This window comes from Podarcis tiliguerta (genome assembly GCF_965153285.1).
Source record: "Podarcis tiliguerta genome assembly, chromosome: 1".
Classification (NCBI taxonomy): domain Eukaryota; kingdom Metazoa; phylum Chordata; class Lepidosauria; order Squamata; family Lacertidae; genus Podarcis; species Podarcis tiliguerta.
Window position 1 is genome coordinate 12,970,173 of NC_139534.1, and position 15,170 is coordinate 12,985,342.

Below are 15,170 nucleotides of genomic sequence, written 5' to 3' on the forward strand. Positions count from 1 at the left end.
GCTACTGGACAAAATGAATTATTACTTGCCTTGGATTTTGGCTGCTTCTCATAACTACACATACACTAAAGATACTAGAAATAAAAACATTCCCCCCATTTCAGTTACATTAAAGTTACAATTGTAGACTCACTTATTTGGGAATAAGTCCCACTAAATGAATTGTGGCTTAATTCTGAGTAAACATGTACAGAATTGCACTGAAAGTGTATTTTTTTAAAAGGAGTAAAACCTGAATGTAGCCAACTACATTAATGTCTGTATTTCTCATCTCTTCCAACTAAAGCCATGACCTCTCTGTCAAATCCATTGGACTCTGTGGATACAACACCTAGACACATAGGATTACATTGCTCAGTCATTTCTCCATCTTCACCTCTGGCCTATATGTATTCAGTGAGAATGACAGGCTCTAAGGGTGTATTGAGAAGTTTCTATATGCCCTCTATTGCCCCCTCCAGCCCTCTTATTTACTTAGTGCAGGTTAGTCAGTTCTTTTACCCTCTCTGATTCTGGCTTAGACACCAGATGACTATATTTCCCCCCCAGAAGTAAACAGGAAAATCATCATTTCCTGAGATGTGGAGCCTGTTGTATCCCCTTTATTCCTATGCTCTCCCAATCTACCTTTGGCTTGTGGTTATCTTTTTGTGTTGGCTTTTATAGACAGAAGAGTCTTTAGAAAACACATAGCATTTGTTTCAACTTGAAACTTGTTCAAATAATATGACAACCATATTAATTTGCCAATTGATAAATAACTTGTTCAAATTACAGATTGTTGACCAAAATAATTTTGCAATATGGTTGTTGTGTAGTGCAGTCTTATCCATGACTACTCAGAAGTATGCTCTGTTGAGTTCAGTGGGACTAATGTGGGACGGTACCCCTAATGTCATGTGTCAAAATGTGGACCAGCATTGCAGTGGACTGCCAGTACAATCTCTGGCTGTTGTATTTCTAGAGCAAAGGGTAGATCAAGAAAGCTTTTGGGCAATCATTTAAGGAAGCCACACTGGTGATGGTGGTGTTAGTTGAGGCATCTTCAGGTTCTGCTCCTATTCCAAACTGAGACCCTGTTACAAATTCTTGTTGTTAACATCTCTTCTCTTTAGGCAAACATTTCCACTTCTGTATTTGTCATAAATTACATTGGTATTACACCAATTCTACCACACACACACACACTCCAAATCTTTTAAAAATCAAAACAAACACCCTCCTCTTTTGCATTTGTTTTTGTTTGTTTGGACTGGATTGTCTAAGCTGTATGTCTTCCTAGAGCTTTTCGGTCAGACTTCTCAAAGTAATTTGGGGGGGTCTTAACTTATCTTCCTTGTGGGAACTCGTATCAGTGCAACATTAATAATCACTGCTGTAGGTGAGTGTTTAGAAACTATTATGCACAATTGCATGTGGAGATCTGTGGTTTGTGTCAGTAATGAAAGACCAAGAGTAGAAGAGGAACCAGTCAGGACCTCTTCAACCTCCTCCTGAAACCATACACTTGAGACTAGCATTTGAACTAGGTAGCAGCCCTTCCTGAGGTCTATTTCTCCCAACCTGATTTGAGAAGGCAAAGCAATGGGGTTGCAGTCACCCCCAGATCAGTGAAAGACCCCTGCCAGACATTCAACCCACCCAGATCTTTGCAGATCCTACCTCAGGATCCTACCATTTCCTCCTCCATCCCTGAAGGACTGTGCCCCCTCCCTGCTAGGAGCCACAGAAAACAACTGACCTAAGTGTAACTTTTATAGTTACAAGCTTTTCTCTTGTGGTTCTGATAAATGTCCATACATTTAAATGTAAATGTACAGAACTATAAAGGTAAAGGTAAAGGGACCCCTGACCGTTAAGTCCAGTTGCAGATGACTCTGGGGTTGCGGCGCTCATCTCGCTTTACTGGCCGAGGGAGCTGGCGTTTGTCCGCAGTCAGTTTTTCTGGGTCATGTGGCCAGCATGACTAAGCCGCTTCTGGTGAAACAAGAGCAGCACACAGAAATGCCGTTTACCTTCCCGCTGGAGCGGTACCTATTTATCTACTTGCACTTTGACGCGCTTTCGAACTGCTAGGTTGGCAGGAGGTACAGAACTATAGGCTTCAACATAGTAACAGCAAAATTTTCTGTTACAAAAATGTGAAATGGGCACCATCTCCTGGGGATGGAGCCCTTTTGGCCCCCTGAATATTTTTGGTGTGGGGGCTACCCCCATGTCCAAAAAGTGTGGAGGTTAAAGTGTGGAGCCAAGCACAGTGTGGCTCCAGTGGACGGCTCTTCCTCCTCCTCCTGAAGAGGAGAAGGAGAGTGGAAGTGGCCTTCTACTGGTAGTGCCAGGAGGTGGTGGAGGAGGAGCCGCTGGCCATTGAAGTCATGTGCTCCCCCCCCTTCAGCTTCTCCCCAAGCTCCTCCCAATGTCCTGATGTCAGGTGTGCAACACTGACTCCCTCCCAATGGCCCTCACAAGCTGGTGCCCCTGATGTGAAAAGTTTGCTGGATCTGAAGTACTGTAGAGCTTGGACAATCCAGTTCATTTGAGTGGCCATTAGAGTACTGCTGTATTAGGAAGCTGGGACAGGCTTTGTACTGAGAACCAATTATTTTAATCTATTTTCTAGACTCTTTCCCAGATGTAATTGGGTACAAGGTAATATCCTGATGATGAGTCTGAGCAAATGTAGTCAGTGCTCATTTAATGTTTGGAATTCCATTTTTATGGTCTGCATATTCTGAATATAATGTTAAACTGTGATTAAATAGCAATGGAAATGGAAGCTTTTGATGTTCTCACAACTGCACCAGAGGAAAGGGGTTAGCTAGTACATGAGCCCAAGACTCATACTGCAGTAACCAGTAATTTTCACTTTTTGTACAAAGGGGATGTAGACTAGAACATAGTAAATATATAACAAACTATATTTAATCGGGTACAGTAAAGTTTTGTGACACAAAAAGAAAAAGCAAGTGGAATTTAAAGTTTGTTCAGAAGCAAGTTTCACGGAGCTTAGTGAGATTTATTCTAAGTAAATCTGCAAAGCTTAATAATTTTTTTTGTATGCATGATGAATGTCAATGTTCAGTCACTATGTTGCTAACATTCTACTGATACTATGTTTCTTCTAATCTGCTTTGTTGAATTAATTATAAAGGGAAAGGGTTGATACTAGTAACACTTGGAGAACACAACTACATAGAATTACTTAATAAGATCATGCCAATGTTAAGCATATTTAAGTTCCGTTGATTTTAGTGGGAGAGCTAGAGATGTGCTTAGCTTTCTTTCCTGTTGTCCTCTGTTAAAAGCTAACTTTGGCTGGATTACATCCTCATATGTGAAATTTGGCCTTGTTTATAATAGGAAAAGGGATGCGGTTGGCACTGCGGGTTAAACTACAGAGCTTAGGGCTTGCCAATCAGAAGGTCAGCGGTTTGAATCCCCGCGACGGGGTGAGCTCCCATTGCTTGGTCCCTGCTCCTGCCAACCTAGCAGTTTGAAAGCACCGCAAAGTGCAAGTAGATAAATAGGTACCCCTCTGGTAGGAAGGTAAACGGCTTTTCCGTGCGCTGCTCTGGTTCGCCAGAAGCGGCTTAGTCATGCTGGCCACATGACCTGGAAGCTGTACGCTGGCTCCCTCGGCCAGTAAAGCGAGATGAGCACCGCAACCCCAGAGTTATCCGTGACTGGACCTAACGGTCAGGGGTCCATTTACCTTTACTATAATAGGAAAAGATTTGTTTTCTAGACAAATTACTTTTCCTTCCCCTGCTTTTAAAAACTTTTTTCCTGGTTGTGGGAGGACTAACAAAAAATATTTACTACATCATCATACAATCCCAATTTTTAATAATTTTGATGGGCTTCACTTGCTGTAAGAATGAACCAAGCTTTTGTATGGGAGTATATTTCCAGGTTTTTATGGGCTTGGGAGAGCTTATATATTTCTAGAAAGAGGTGGGAAAGAACAGCAAACCATGGGTAGTTGGAATTCCTTAGGAGGCAGCAAATGTCAAAGAGGAGACTGCAGTTGGCCGTGCACCTTATGCTGTGCAGGCCTGTGCTCAAGGCTGGGAGATTGCTTAACAAAATAACCTCTAAAATAACCTCTGGTGGGTCCCTTCTGATCCTGGCGAGCTCCTGGCTGTGTAGTTACTTGGTGACAGCAAGAATAGACAACCATTTAAATTCCCTACAAGTGCTTTATTGGGGTTAATGTGGGAAATTTTAAAATATTTGTTTGCTGTAGCTGCTGCCAGACACAGTTGCCCTGGGGTGACACAAGTTCTGACTGGCCCTGGGTACCAGTTGCTAATTCCTGTGTTAAGGCATTGGAAAGCCTGAGCTCATGTCCTGTTTCAGGAATATATTTTGTGGGTATTTTTAGCTAATTCAGTTTTAATTCCCTATATGTAAAATAGGAAAATTAGTGGTGTATATAATTGGATTGTTCTGAAGATGCGTTTTTCAGGATTGAAAAGCACTTTTACACAATTAAAAACTATAGACATGATGAATAATATACTTGATTTATGGTAAACTGGACCTAGGAAGTTAGTGGTTAGAGCAAAGTGATAATGATTATAATGTGCTTGATGATTTATTTGAACAACTCAATGACATAATCTCCTTCTGAAGACCTTTTCATAATCTATTTATTAATCTTTAATAAATGTTGAAGGATTTTTGTGCGTGCTTTGTTATCAAAGAGAGAAAAAGAACTATTTCATGTAGTTCACAGTTATTCTGTGGTGGTGACTCCTATAAGCTTGGCCTTGTGTACTTGAAAAACCACCTGGTTCCCTATAAGCCTACTTGACTGTTCAGACCCTCTTGGAAGGTGCTCCTCAGAGTGTTTCTGTCTTTTTGAAGGTGGCAATGTAGTCTTCTCAGTTGTTGTACCTTTGTATCTTTGGAGCTTCCCGCCCCTATTGGTTTGTCAAGTGCCCACCCTAGCTGCTTCTAACCAACACTTTAAAACATTTCTATTCTTTCTAGATTTTAATGAAATTTGATCTTACAGCTGTTTGAACTGATTTCTTGTTTATTCTTCTGCTTTTGTATAATTTTAATAGATATGTATAAAAATGTTTTTAGCTGCCTTGGGAGTCCTTGACTGAGAGGTGGAATAAGACCGTTTCAATTTGGTGATGAACACTAGCTTAGATTGCTTTTTTAAATGGTTAGACAAATCCATAGATATTAGGTCTGCTAGCTAAGTGGAAATCCCACTGTTAAGAGGCAGTGCACTTCTGAAACCTTGGTGCTTCTGGGTGTACAGCAAGGGAGGGCTGTTCCTTTAGGACTTGCTTGTAGGCCTCCCAAAGGCATCTAGGATTCTGGATTACCTGGAGTTTTGGTCTGATCCTATGGTCTCTAATTGTGGATTCAACCATCTTTTCCCCTCCAGGTTTGATGATTCCTGTCTTTTGTGTGGTGGAGCAGCTGGACACTTCTCTCGAATATGATAATCGAGAAGAACATGCAGAGTTTGTTCTGGTTCGCAAAGATGTGCTTTTTAGTCAGCTGGTGGAGACAGCACTCCTGGCTCTCGGATATTCTCACAGCTCTGCTGCTCAGGCACAAGGTACTGCATAAAAGTATTTGATTGTTTAGTCACTAGCATGCAGTAAGTTCTTCCATAGTCTCAGGATGTATTCTAAAGGCAAATAAGGAAGCTAATAGTAAACCTTAAACCTGCTTACATTACATGGAGGAAATCCCATTGAACAAAAGCCACTTTGCTCCTTTTTGCTGCTGTGCCAAGCTCAGCTATGCCAGCATTTGGCTTAGTTTGTCATCCTAACCCAGGCTCATGGTTAAGCTCCCTGCAATCTAACCATGAGCTGTTAACCAACGTTTGTTCTTGGGTACAACATGTGGTTAGTTTGGAGAGGGCATCACCATGGGTCCAGGCTAAGCCAAATCTTGGCTTAGCTGGGGGTGGCAGCAAAAAGGACTGGAATGAGTAAAGTCACTGTGAGTGTTCCTTCAGGAGCCCACACATGCACACTAAGCCAAAGTTTGGCTTTATATGATATGCAGACCAAGCCATTAGCAGATGTTCCTGATAAATATAAAGACTTTATAACAACAATAATTTCTTCCTCCAATAGAAATTTTATAGCTAATTGTTTCCTAACAGTGAGACAAATTAAGGAAATTTGCTTCAGTTGTCTGGTTAGATTTTGATTATAAAAATGCTAGATTTGAGAGACCTTTCTATGAAGGAAAAAATGATTAAAAAACAAAGCCTAACTTTTAAACTTACAGTCCAGAACTGAATATATTAATTGTTGTAACAGATGAATGTTTTGAACCTTATGTGTTATGCAGCTTGACGTGCCTTTTGTTTTCAGCATATGGGTTTACCTGGAGAGAAGCTGAACATTCTCTTACAGTTTTAGATGTCTTCTCTCTCTCTCTCTCTCTCTCTCTCTCTCTCTCTCTCTGATCTGTCACCCAGTTAAAGAAATCTTGGTTGTTCACATGAGCTTTAGTTGATTACTCATTAAATTTACATAAATTGAATGAGTGAAAACAATGACAAGAAGCATACTTAGTTTTTAGACGATGTATAGATGTATATGTGTATTATAGCCGGCATCCTATTAGAAAAGACATTGCCTTCCATGAGTGAGAAAAGAGAAAATGTTTATTTTAATCTGTAGCTTTAGAAGTACTTTAATATATATTTTAAAAGTCTGCTACCCAATTTATTCACAGTACCTTTTTTGTAGACCATAGGTACTGTTTATTCAGTTAATCTAAATGATTAATCATTTAACAGTACAATCCTTTACATGTATATTTAGCGGTAAGTCTCATTTTGTCCAACGGGACTTACTCTACATTTTAGGATTGCAGCTGAAATGTTGAAGCCCTAACCAGCATCACCCCACCCTAAAAAGAGAAAGTTGCTGAAATTATTTTTCTCTGCATTTTAGTAGATTCTTTATAAAGGAGTGGAATGATACTTCTTGAGTCAAGAAAAATCATTGGTCTTTGCTTTTTTTTGATAAATAATTTGGATGGTTTGCACAGTTATACTAATTTAAGGCTGTGATTCTAAGCATGTTTACTTGCAAATTAATTTCACTTAATTCAGTAGGCATTCTTGCTTAGCAAAGCTGGTTAGAATTGGACCACAAGTGGTTTTTAAATAGTTTTGGGGCACAAACCAGTATTTTCATTATTTACTATAAAAATGCACCTGACAAATTTGGATATATTCTGTAAGAGTTTCAGTTGTCAATAAAATCTAGGTATCCTGGAACACGGACTACTAATAAAACAGAATTTTGAATGATTTTAAAAAATCAAAGCAGTGTGATAAAGAATATGAATCATCACCAGCTTTATGAGCAAGCTTAAGGGTCTAACTGGAAATAAAGTGTATGTGTAGTAATAGTCTAGCAATGTTGCACTCAGTTACCAAACATAAAAAAGCAAGAAAAGTGTTTTAAAAGAACCACTTCATGCCATTTTAAGGACATTTCTTTTTGAATATAAAGGTCACTATATCCCACTGCTTCTGTCATGCTGAACCAGCTTCCTCTTTGACAGCACTATCCATCTTGGTTAACACAGTTGCTTAACATGTTGTGAGCTAACATGTGGAACATTCTGAATTAAGCAGCCAAGGCATCATTCTTGGCATCTACAAAGGGAAGGAGATCCCAGGAAAGGGTGCTTTATGGAGGCATGCAGCTTCATTCAGTGACCCACACACTTGCTGAGCATTTCACTGTGGAGGAAGAGAGATTGACTCAAATAGGCTACTGCCTGTTCCATCCTTAGGAAACAGTAGCTAGGCTAACAGGTTAAACATTTATATTCTTGGCTTGCATATTTTGTATCTGTCATGGTCCAGAGATTGCTCTGTGTTAATCCAGATGCTTCTGCACACATTGGAGTGACTTAGAAAAAATACTCAGAGGTAAGGCTAAGTGCTACATTTTATTCTGGGGCCTAATAATAATAATAATAATAATAATAATAATAATTTATTATTTATACCCCGCCCATCTGGCTGGGACTCCCCAGCCACTCTGGGCGGCTTCCAAAAGAACACCAAAATACTGCGATACATCAAACATTAAAAGCTTCCCTAAACAGGGCTGCCTTCAGATGTCTTCTAAAAGTCTGGTAGTTGTTGTTCTCTTTGACATCTGGTGGGAGGGCTTTCCACAGGGAGGGCGCCACTACCGAGAAGGCCCTCTGCCTGGTTCCCTGTAACTTGGCTTCTCGCAGTGAGGGAACCGCCAGAAGGCCCTCTGTGCTGGACCGCAGTGTCCGGGTAGAACGATGGGGGTGGAGACGCTCCTTCAGGTATACTGGACCGAGGCCGTTTAGGGCTTTAAAGGTCAGCACCAACACTTTGAATTGTGCTCGGAAACGTACTGGGAGCCAATGTAGGTATTTCAAGACCAGTGTTATATGGTCTCGGCGGCCGCTCCCAGTCACCAGTCTGGCTGCTGCGTTCTGGATTAGTTGTAGTTTCCGGGTCACCTTCAAAGGTAGCCCCACGTAGAGCGCATTGCAGTAGTCCAAGCGGGAGATAACCAGAGCATGCACCACTCTGGCGAGGCAGTCCGCAGGCAGATAGGGTCTCAGCCTGCGTACCAGATGGAGCTGGTACACAGCTGCCCTGGACACGGATTTAAGCTGTGCCTCCATGGACAGCTGTGAGTCCAAAATGACTCCCAGGCTGCGCACCTGGTCCTTCAGGGGCACAGTTACCCCATTCAGGACCAGGGAATCCTCCACACCTGCCTGCCTCCTGTCCCCCAGAAACAGTACTTCTGTCTTGTCAGGATTCAGTCTCAATCTGTTAGCCACCATCCATCCTCCAACCGCCTTCAGACACTCACACAGGACCGTCATCGCCTTCACTGGTTCTGATTTGAAAGAGAGGTAGAGCTGGGTACCATCCGCATACTGATGAACACCCAGCCCAAACCCCCTGATGATCTCTCTCAGCGGCTGCATGTAGATGTTGAAAAGCATGGGGGAGAGGACAGAACCCTGAGGCACCCCACAAGTGAGAGCCCAGGGGTCTGAACACTCATCCCCCCCCCACCACTTTCTGAACATGGCCCAGGAGGAAGGAGTGGAACCACTGTATGACAGTGCCCCCAGCTCCCAGCCCCTCAAGACGGTCCAGAAGGATGTTATGGTCGATGGTATCAAACGCCGCTGAGAGATCCAGCAGAACTAGGAAACAGCTCTCACCTTTGTCCCTAGCCTGCCGGAGATCATCAACCAGTGCGACCAAGGCAGTTTCAGTTAGTAGTTGCCACCACATCACACTTTTAAAAACATTTTACTTCTAGGCATCCTCTGTGAAGCATCTATACAGTCAGCTGCTGTGAGTTTCTGCAGCATTTGCTTACCATATAAGCTGACTTTCCAACTCACCATCTATCTGTAAATGGACTGTATGCTATTTTTTCCATGGACAAATGCCTTTCAAAATTTCAGTACCTTTTTTTGAATGAGGTGTGGAGTTGAGAGAATAGAAACTCAGGTGATATGACTGAGCTGCTGGGTTAAGAAGGGAAGATATTTCAGTTTTGATACTTGGTTTGTGGTCATAGGCAAACTGCTTGTCTCAATTTTCCCCAGAAGGCAGTTTCTGGTAGGCTGGTGCCAAACATCTCTCTGGGAAGTTTACAAGCAGAACATGAGGTCAGCAATATTCCCATGTTGATTTTCACCAATATCTGGTATTTATGAGTGTATTAGGGAAAGGTTCTCAATAACTGAGTTCATGTTTGTGTCAGTCCTTGGCGTCTCTAGATGTGGGTGGGCAAGACTTTAGTCTGAAATTCTGGAGAGCCCCTGCCCGTCAAGGTAAAGGGTAAAGGTAAAGGGACCCCTGATCATTAGGTCCAGTCGTGGCCGACTCTGGGGTTGCGGTGCTCATCTCGCTTTACTGTCCGAGGGAGCCGGCGTACAGCTTCCGGGTCATGTGGCCAGCATGACTAAGCCGCTTCTGGCGAACCAGAGCTGCACACGGAAATGCCGTTTACCTTCCCGCCGGAGTGGTACCTATTTATCTACTTGCACTTTGACATGCTTTCGACATGCTAGGTTGGCAGGAGCAGGGACCAATCAACGGGAGCTCACCCCGTCGCAGGGATTCGAACCGCCGACCTTCTGATCGGCAAGTCCTAGGCTCTGTGGTTTAACCCACAGCACCACCCGTGTCAAGGTAGACAGTACTGAATGAGATGGACCAATGGTCTGACTCAGTATAAGGCTTTTCCTATATTCCTACATTGCCTCTGAGCTATCACCACTGACAGGAAATGTCTCCATTGACACAGTTTAGATGTCTCAATAGACAGAATTTGAATGGTGCAGGGGAGAGGATCCAATAGTTAGGTGGGAAGTTGTGGTGGGCTTGGCAGTGTGAGTGAGACTGGCACCTTCACCTCTTGGAGGGGTGTCCTGATTTTTGTTCTACTTGCCTGCAGGTAAAGGATAATATAGCTATTCAGACAGTACTAATGGGAATGTTTAAGGTCAGGTGTCTGATGTTCTATTTAGGTAGAAATTAAATGTGGATTTAAGTGACTCAGTGAAGAGTTTTTGCTATCCCAAGCAATTGCGTCTATCTCTGTAGGGAAGTCTGCTTCACATATTTTGAAATTCCTGGATGGAAGACACATCTGAATAGGAATTATCATTATCTCCTTTCATGCAGGCTGTCACATACAAAGGTTATACAGGGTGAGTCCTTTAAAAGAGGCCCTGTGGATACAGATACAGACTCACCCTGTATATGCGAGTAGTACATACAGCTGTTGAGAACGTCTTGCAGGGTACGCACTGAATACATAATAAACCCCCTGCTTCTCCCTTGAGAAGAGGGGCTGCAGTGGTTGTCCATGGAGCTGTGTACTGTGGTCCATGAAGCTCTGCATGTAGAATCAGGCTTTCAAGGACATGGGTGGATCAGAAGTGAGAGGACGTAAACTGGATACACACCCCAATGTGCATTTGAGTGCAGATGCTCTCTAATCACATTTCAGTATTTTCAATGGATAGACATCTCTGCTTGGATGCATATTTAATTTGCATCCCGTTTTAGCCTGTTCCTGATCCAGCTAAAGAGATCAACACTTGGATGTCCATTTCCAATGCAGATTTCCTTTGTTGGACTGGAGTAAGGTGTGGGGTAAAGAAGGAAGCTGAAAGGGGATTAAATCGTCTTCTTTATGCCCTGGCACACTTTCCCCTAACTATGGGCTTTTTTATGCATTCACATTTATAAATAGAAAGGCAACATTTTAAAATTAAAATTACGAAACAGAAGGAAACATTGTATTTTGATATACCAGATTTTTCATCCGTTTACCCCATTTTAATAGGGAGGGGGAAGAGAGATAGGCTGTAATGTAATAATATAAGAAGAAAGGAGCAAAATAAACCATGAAATGTTTTCATGGGGCTACATTTGTATATTTTATTTCTTAGATTATTTTGTATGTCTTTGTTATATTCTCCTTCCTCCCAGTGTTACGGAGAAGGGTTAAACTTCACACAATTTCCCTTTTCATCCTGTTATATCTGCTTAGAAAAAATGCCCTGAACTGGCATTGGAACCAGAGTTTCTTACAATCCAGCCCAGGAATGGGGAGCCTGTGTCCCTCCAGATGTTCTTGGACTACAGCTTCTATATACAGTACCTGATAATTGATCATGCTGTCTGGGGCTGTTGGAGTTCGACAACAGCTGGAGAGCCACAGCTACCCCACCCCGCCCCGATTTTGCGATAGCAAAGAGCTCAATGTCTTTGGATAATTGTTCATGTACAGTAAAGAGAATCTGAGAGATGGAGAATGAGTCTGGGGAAAAATGTGTGAGTGCTTCAGCATACCGCAGTCATTTTTATTTACACAATAACACTACGACCGGAGCCTGGATAAAGAAATTGTATCTCAAGTGGCATCTGAAAGACTAATCCATGAAAGCCTCTGACATTATAACTTTGTTAGAATTCACTTCATCAGATGCAAATGAAGTCTAGTCTATGAAAGCTCTTGCCATAATAAACTTTGCTCTTTGGAAATTATATCTCAAGTGTTAACCATGTAATGCAAGCAGTTGATAGAGCAGGGATCCCCCCCCCCCAGATCAACAAGGGTACTGTTGTTAAATCCCTTTATTTTTGTTTATACTGTTTTCATTTTAGTATCAAATGAACACTGATTGAAGAGTCACCTTTATTAACACCCTGTCTAGTCAAGTAATGGTTTAAAAACACTCAGTCACTCTTCAATAGCACATACACCCACTTCTGTTTTCCAGCACAACCAGAGTTGTTGATGGTCAAACAAAGATAGAAAATCATTTCAGGAAAAATCACACAGCCATTTATAAACAATCTTATAAGTTCCCATTCAGCCTCATTGAATGTTGCAGGTGTTCTTGTATCTATTTTACTGCAAGATTATACTTGACATCTATGTATTTGTTGGTGCAGAAGAGAAAATTTTAAGTTGTGACTTTTTCTTTATCATAAAATCAGTTTGTAATGTTAAAATAAATTCTTGTTGAAGTAACTTTGATTATTCATGTGTTGTTTGTTATAGCCCCAACCATTGGCCAGCAAAGGAGCAGCTGCTTCAGTGCTTGTGCCGCTCTTCCTTCCCCATTCCCTTTTTCTTTTGGATTATGTGTTTATTAGACTGTGACCCTGCTGGTAGGAACTATCTTATCTTATTAATATATATACACTGGTTAAACAATTTTGGGCCTTTTTTATAAATTTAGTAAAAGACAATATTCAAGTTGAATTTATTATTTAATAATTATAAAGTTTTCTCAACTAAGAAAAAATATTTTTTCCTATCCTGCATACACCTGAGTAGTATAAGTAATTCACACTACAATCCTATTTAGAAGCCAGCTGCATAGACTTCAGTGGGACTTGATTCCAGCCAGATAAGTGTGTATAGGATTATAGACTCACAAGAAACCGGCAATTTATGTGTGATTGACTTACATGATTGTAGCTTTGTACGGGTGGTGGAAAAATACATACCGTATTTTTCCGTCTATAAGACGCCCCTGTGTATAAGATGCCTCCTATTTTTGGTGACTCCAATTTAAGAAAATGAGGGGAGATAGCCCCCATGTGTAAGATGCCCCCAAATTCTAGACATTATTTTTTAGGGAAAAAACTTAGTCTTATACACGGAAAAAATATGGTAAATAAATAAATGGAGAGCTGAGGGAAACAGTTGGAGGGGGCCGTCAAAGATATTGTGTGACCTTCCCAGAGTTCGGTAAGGAGGGTGGAGGGCTTAAAAAGCTCTTTATGCACTGTGTTTCCCTACTGCAGAGTTTTTAAACTCTCCCCCACCTTGCTTACTGGGCACTGGGAAGGTCGCATAAGCTTCTTGAAGGCTGTGGGATGCTCCTGTGAACCTTCCAGAGGCCTTCTGCAACCTTCCCAGAGCTCAGCAAAAAAAGGGATAGTTATGTGGGGGGTGGTTCCAGGGGTCCTTCTGACTGCAATTTTGCCTTTGCACATGACCCCCCCCCGAATATAACCCCTCCTGTATTTGTGTTTGAGCAGCTTAAAGCAGAGCAACTGACAGGCAATTAACCTGTGCTTTTCTTTTCCACTTGGCTTCTCCGCTGTAGCAAGACAGTATATAGTTCACTCGCTATATATTTATAACATATACTCATCTGTATGTTGGGTAGGTTCTTACTATAAACTTAAACACAATTTTTGCAAAGTCTGCCCAACTGACTTCTATGAAATTTATTGACAAGCATGTTTAAAAAAACACTTACCACTACCCACTACCCCTGCAAACTGATGCATTAATTGACATTTTTAATAATGCACCCTGGATGGAAGGTGTCAAGTGGGTAATCCGTTTAAAACCACAGTACTAATACTAATAAATTTCTGATATAATCCATGAAATTAACCTTGTGTATTTGATCTTAACAATAGGTACTACAGCTTTTTTTTTTTTTGAAAATGAGAGATTTCTCATGCTGATCTTGTGCTGAACACCAGATTAGTATATTAAATACATGCATATTTAAAAGGCATTTCCCTGACAGATTGCTTAAAAATAGTTGGATGGCTTAGAATTTTAAGATAAACTTACTACTTTAAATATCTTTGTACACTTGATAGTATGGAAAAAGGTTGGTCTCGCACTGGGGAAAATAATGTTTTAATACTGTTCAGCTACCATATTTTCTGCTCATTATATTTTCATGTTAATTGTACATTATTCTTACTCAAATGAGTTCAGAGAAGTTTTAACATAGTAGTTTGGCCAGGGCCAGCATGTTGCTATATAATTTTAAGCTCTGAAGTTTTGTACGTGTGCTATAATTTTAAGTGATAGTGTGTGTTAACTCTGGTATCTGGGCATAGCTGTTCTCCAAAGGCTTGCAGCATTACTCCTGCACACAGTCATAGAAAGCAGTGCACAAGGGCTAACAACAACTACTATTCACTCTATCACAATACTTTTGGTCAGTTATTTATTTTTTTTGTATGCATGAGGTTGAAATGTGTGTGCCATTCATGACTCTTAGCTTTGTCTCCTCCCCTCCCTTTGCATATTTTGTTTTCGTAATATATAAATATATTTATATATTTGAGAGCCAGTGTGGTGTAGTGGCTAAGAGCAGTAGTCTCATAATCTGGGGAACCGGGTTCGTGTCTCCGCTCCTCCACAAGCAGCTGCTGGGTGACCTTGGGCCAGGCACACTTCTTTGAAGTCTCTCAGCCCCACTCACCTCACAGAGTGTTTGTTGTGGGGGAAGAAGGGAAAGGAGAATGTTAGCCGCTTTGAGACTCCTTAAAGGGAGTGAAAGGTGGGATATCAAATCCATTTTTTTTAAAAAAAATAAATCATAATATATTTATTGCATAAGCATGGTTGGCGGAGTTCTCCTTCAGCTCCAGACAAAAATCATTAGTGGACTAAGTAGTAGATACTTCCTACTTACATCCCCAATGGAAACCCATGCTAAATATGTTGTTCATCCCAACAGCCGTTAACAGGGTGTTGTCTTTCCAAGACTGTAGCTTTTCAGCACCCTGTGTGAATTGTGTGAAATACTTGTAAGAGAAATGGTGAGGGAAAATGTTTATTTTTAACATTATCTGGCAGAGATCAACTTCT

At 41.2% G+C, this 15,170-nt stretch overlaps 1 protein-coding gene across 2 annotated transcripts in view; it reads left to right on the plus strand.

Annotated features, from left to right (window-relative positions):
* The window catches only part of SATB2 (SATB homeobox 2), a 122,640-nt gene that overhangs the window by 21,511 nt on the left and 85,959 nt on the right, over positions 1–15,170 (plus strand). For both annotated transcript variants that reach the window (XM_083408818.1, XM_083408819.1), the window contains exon 3: positions 5,408–5,584. In XM_083408818.1, the coding sequence (XP_083264944.1) occupies positions 5,408–5,584 (177 nt within the window). The remainder of the gene's footprint in view (positions 1–5,407; positions 5,585–15,170) is intronic.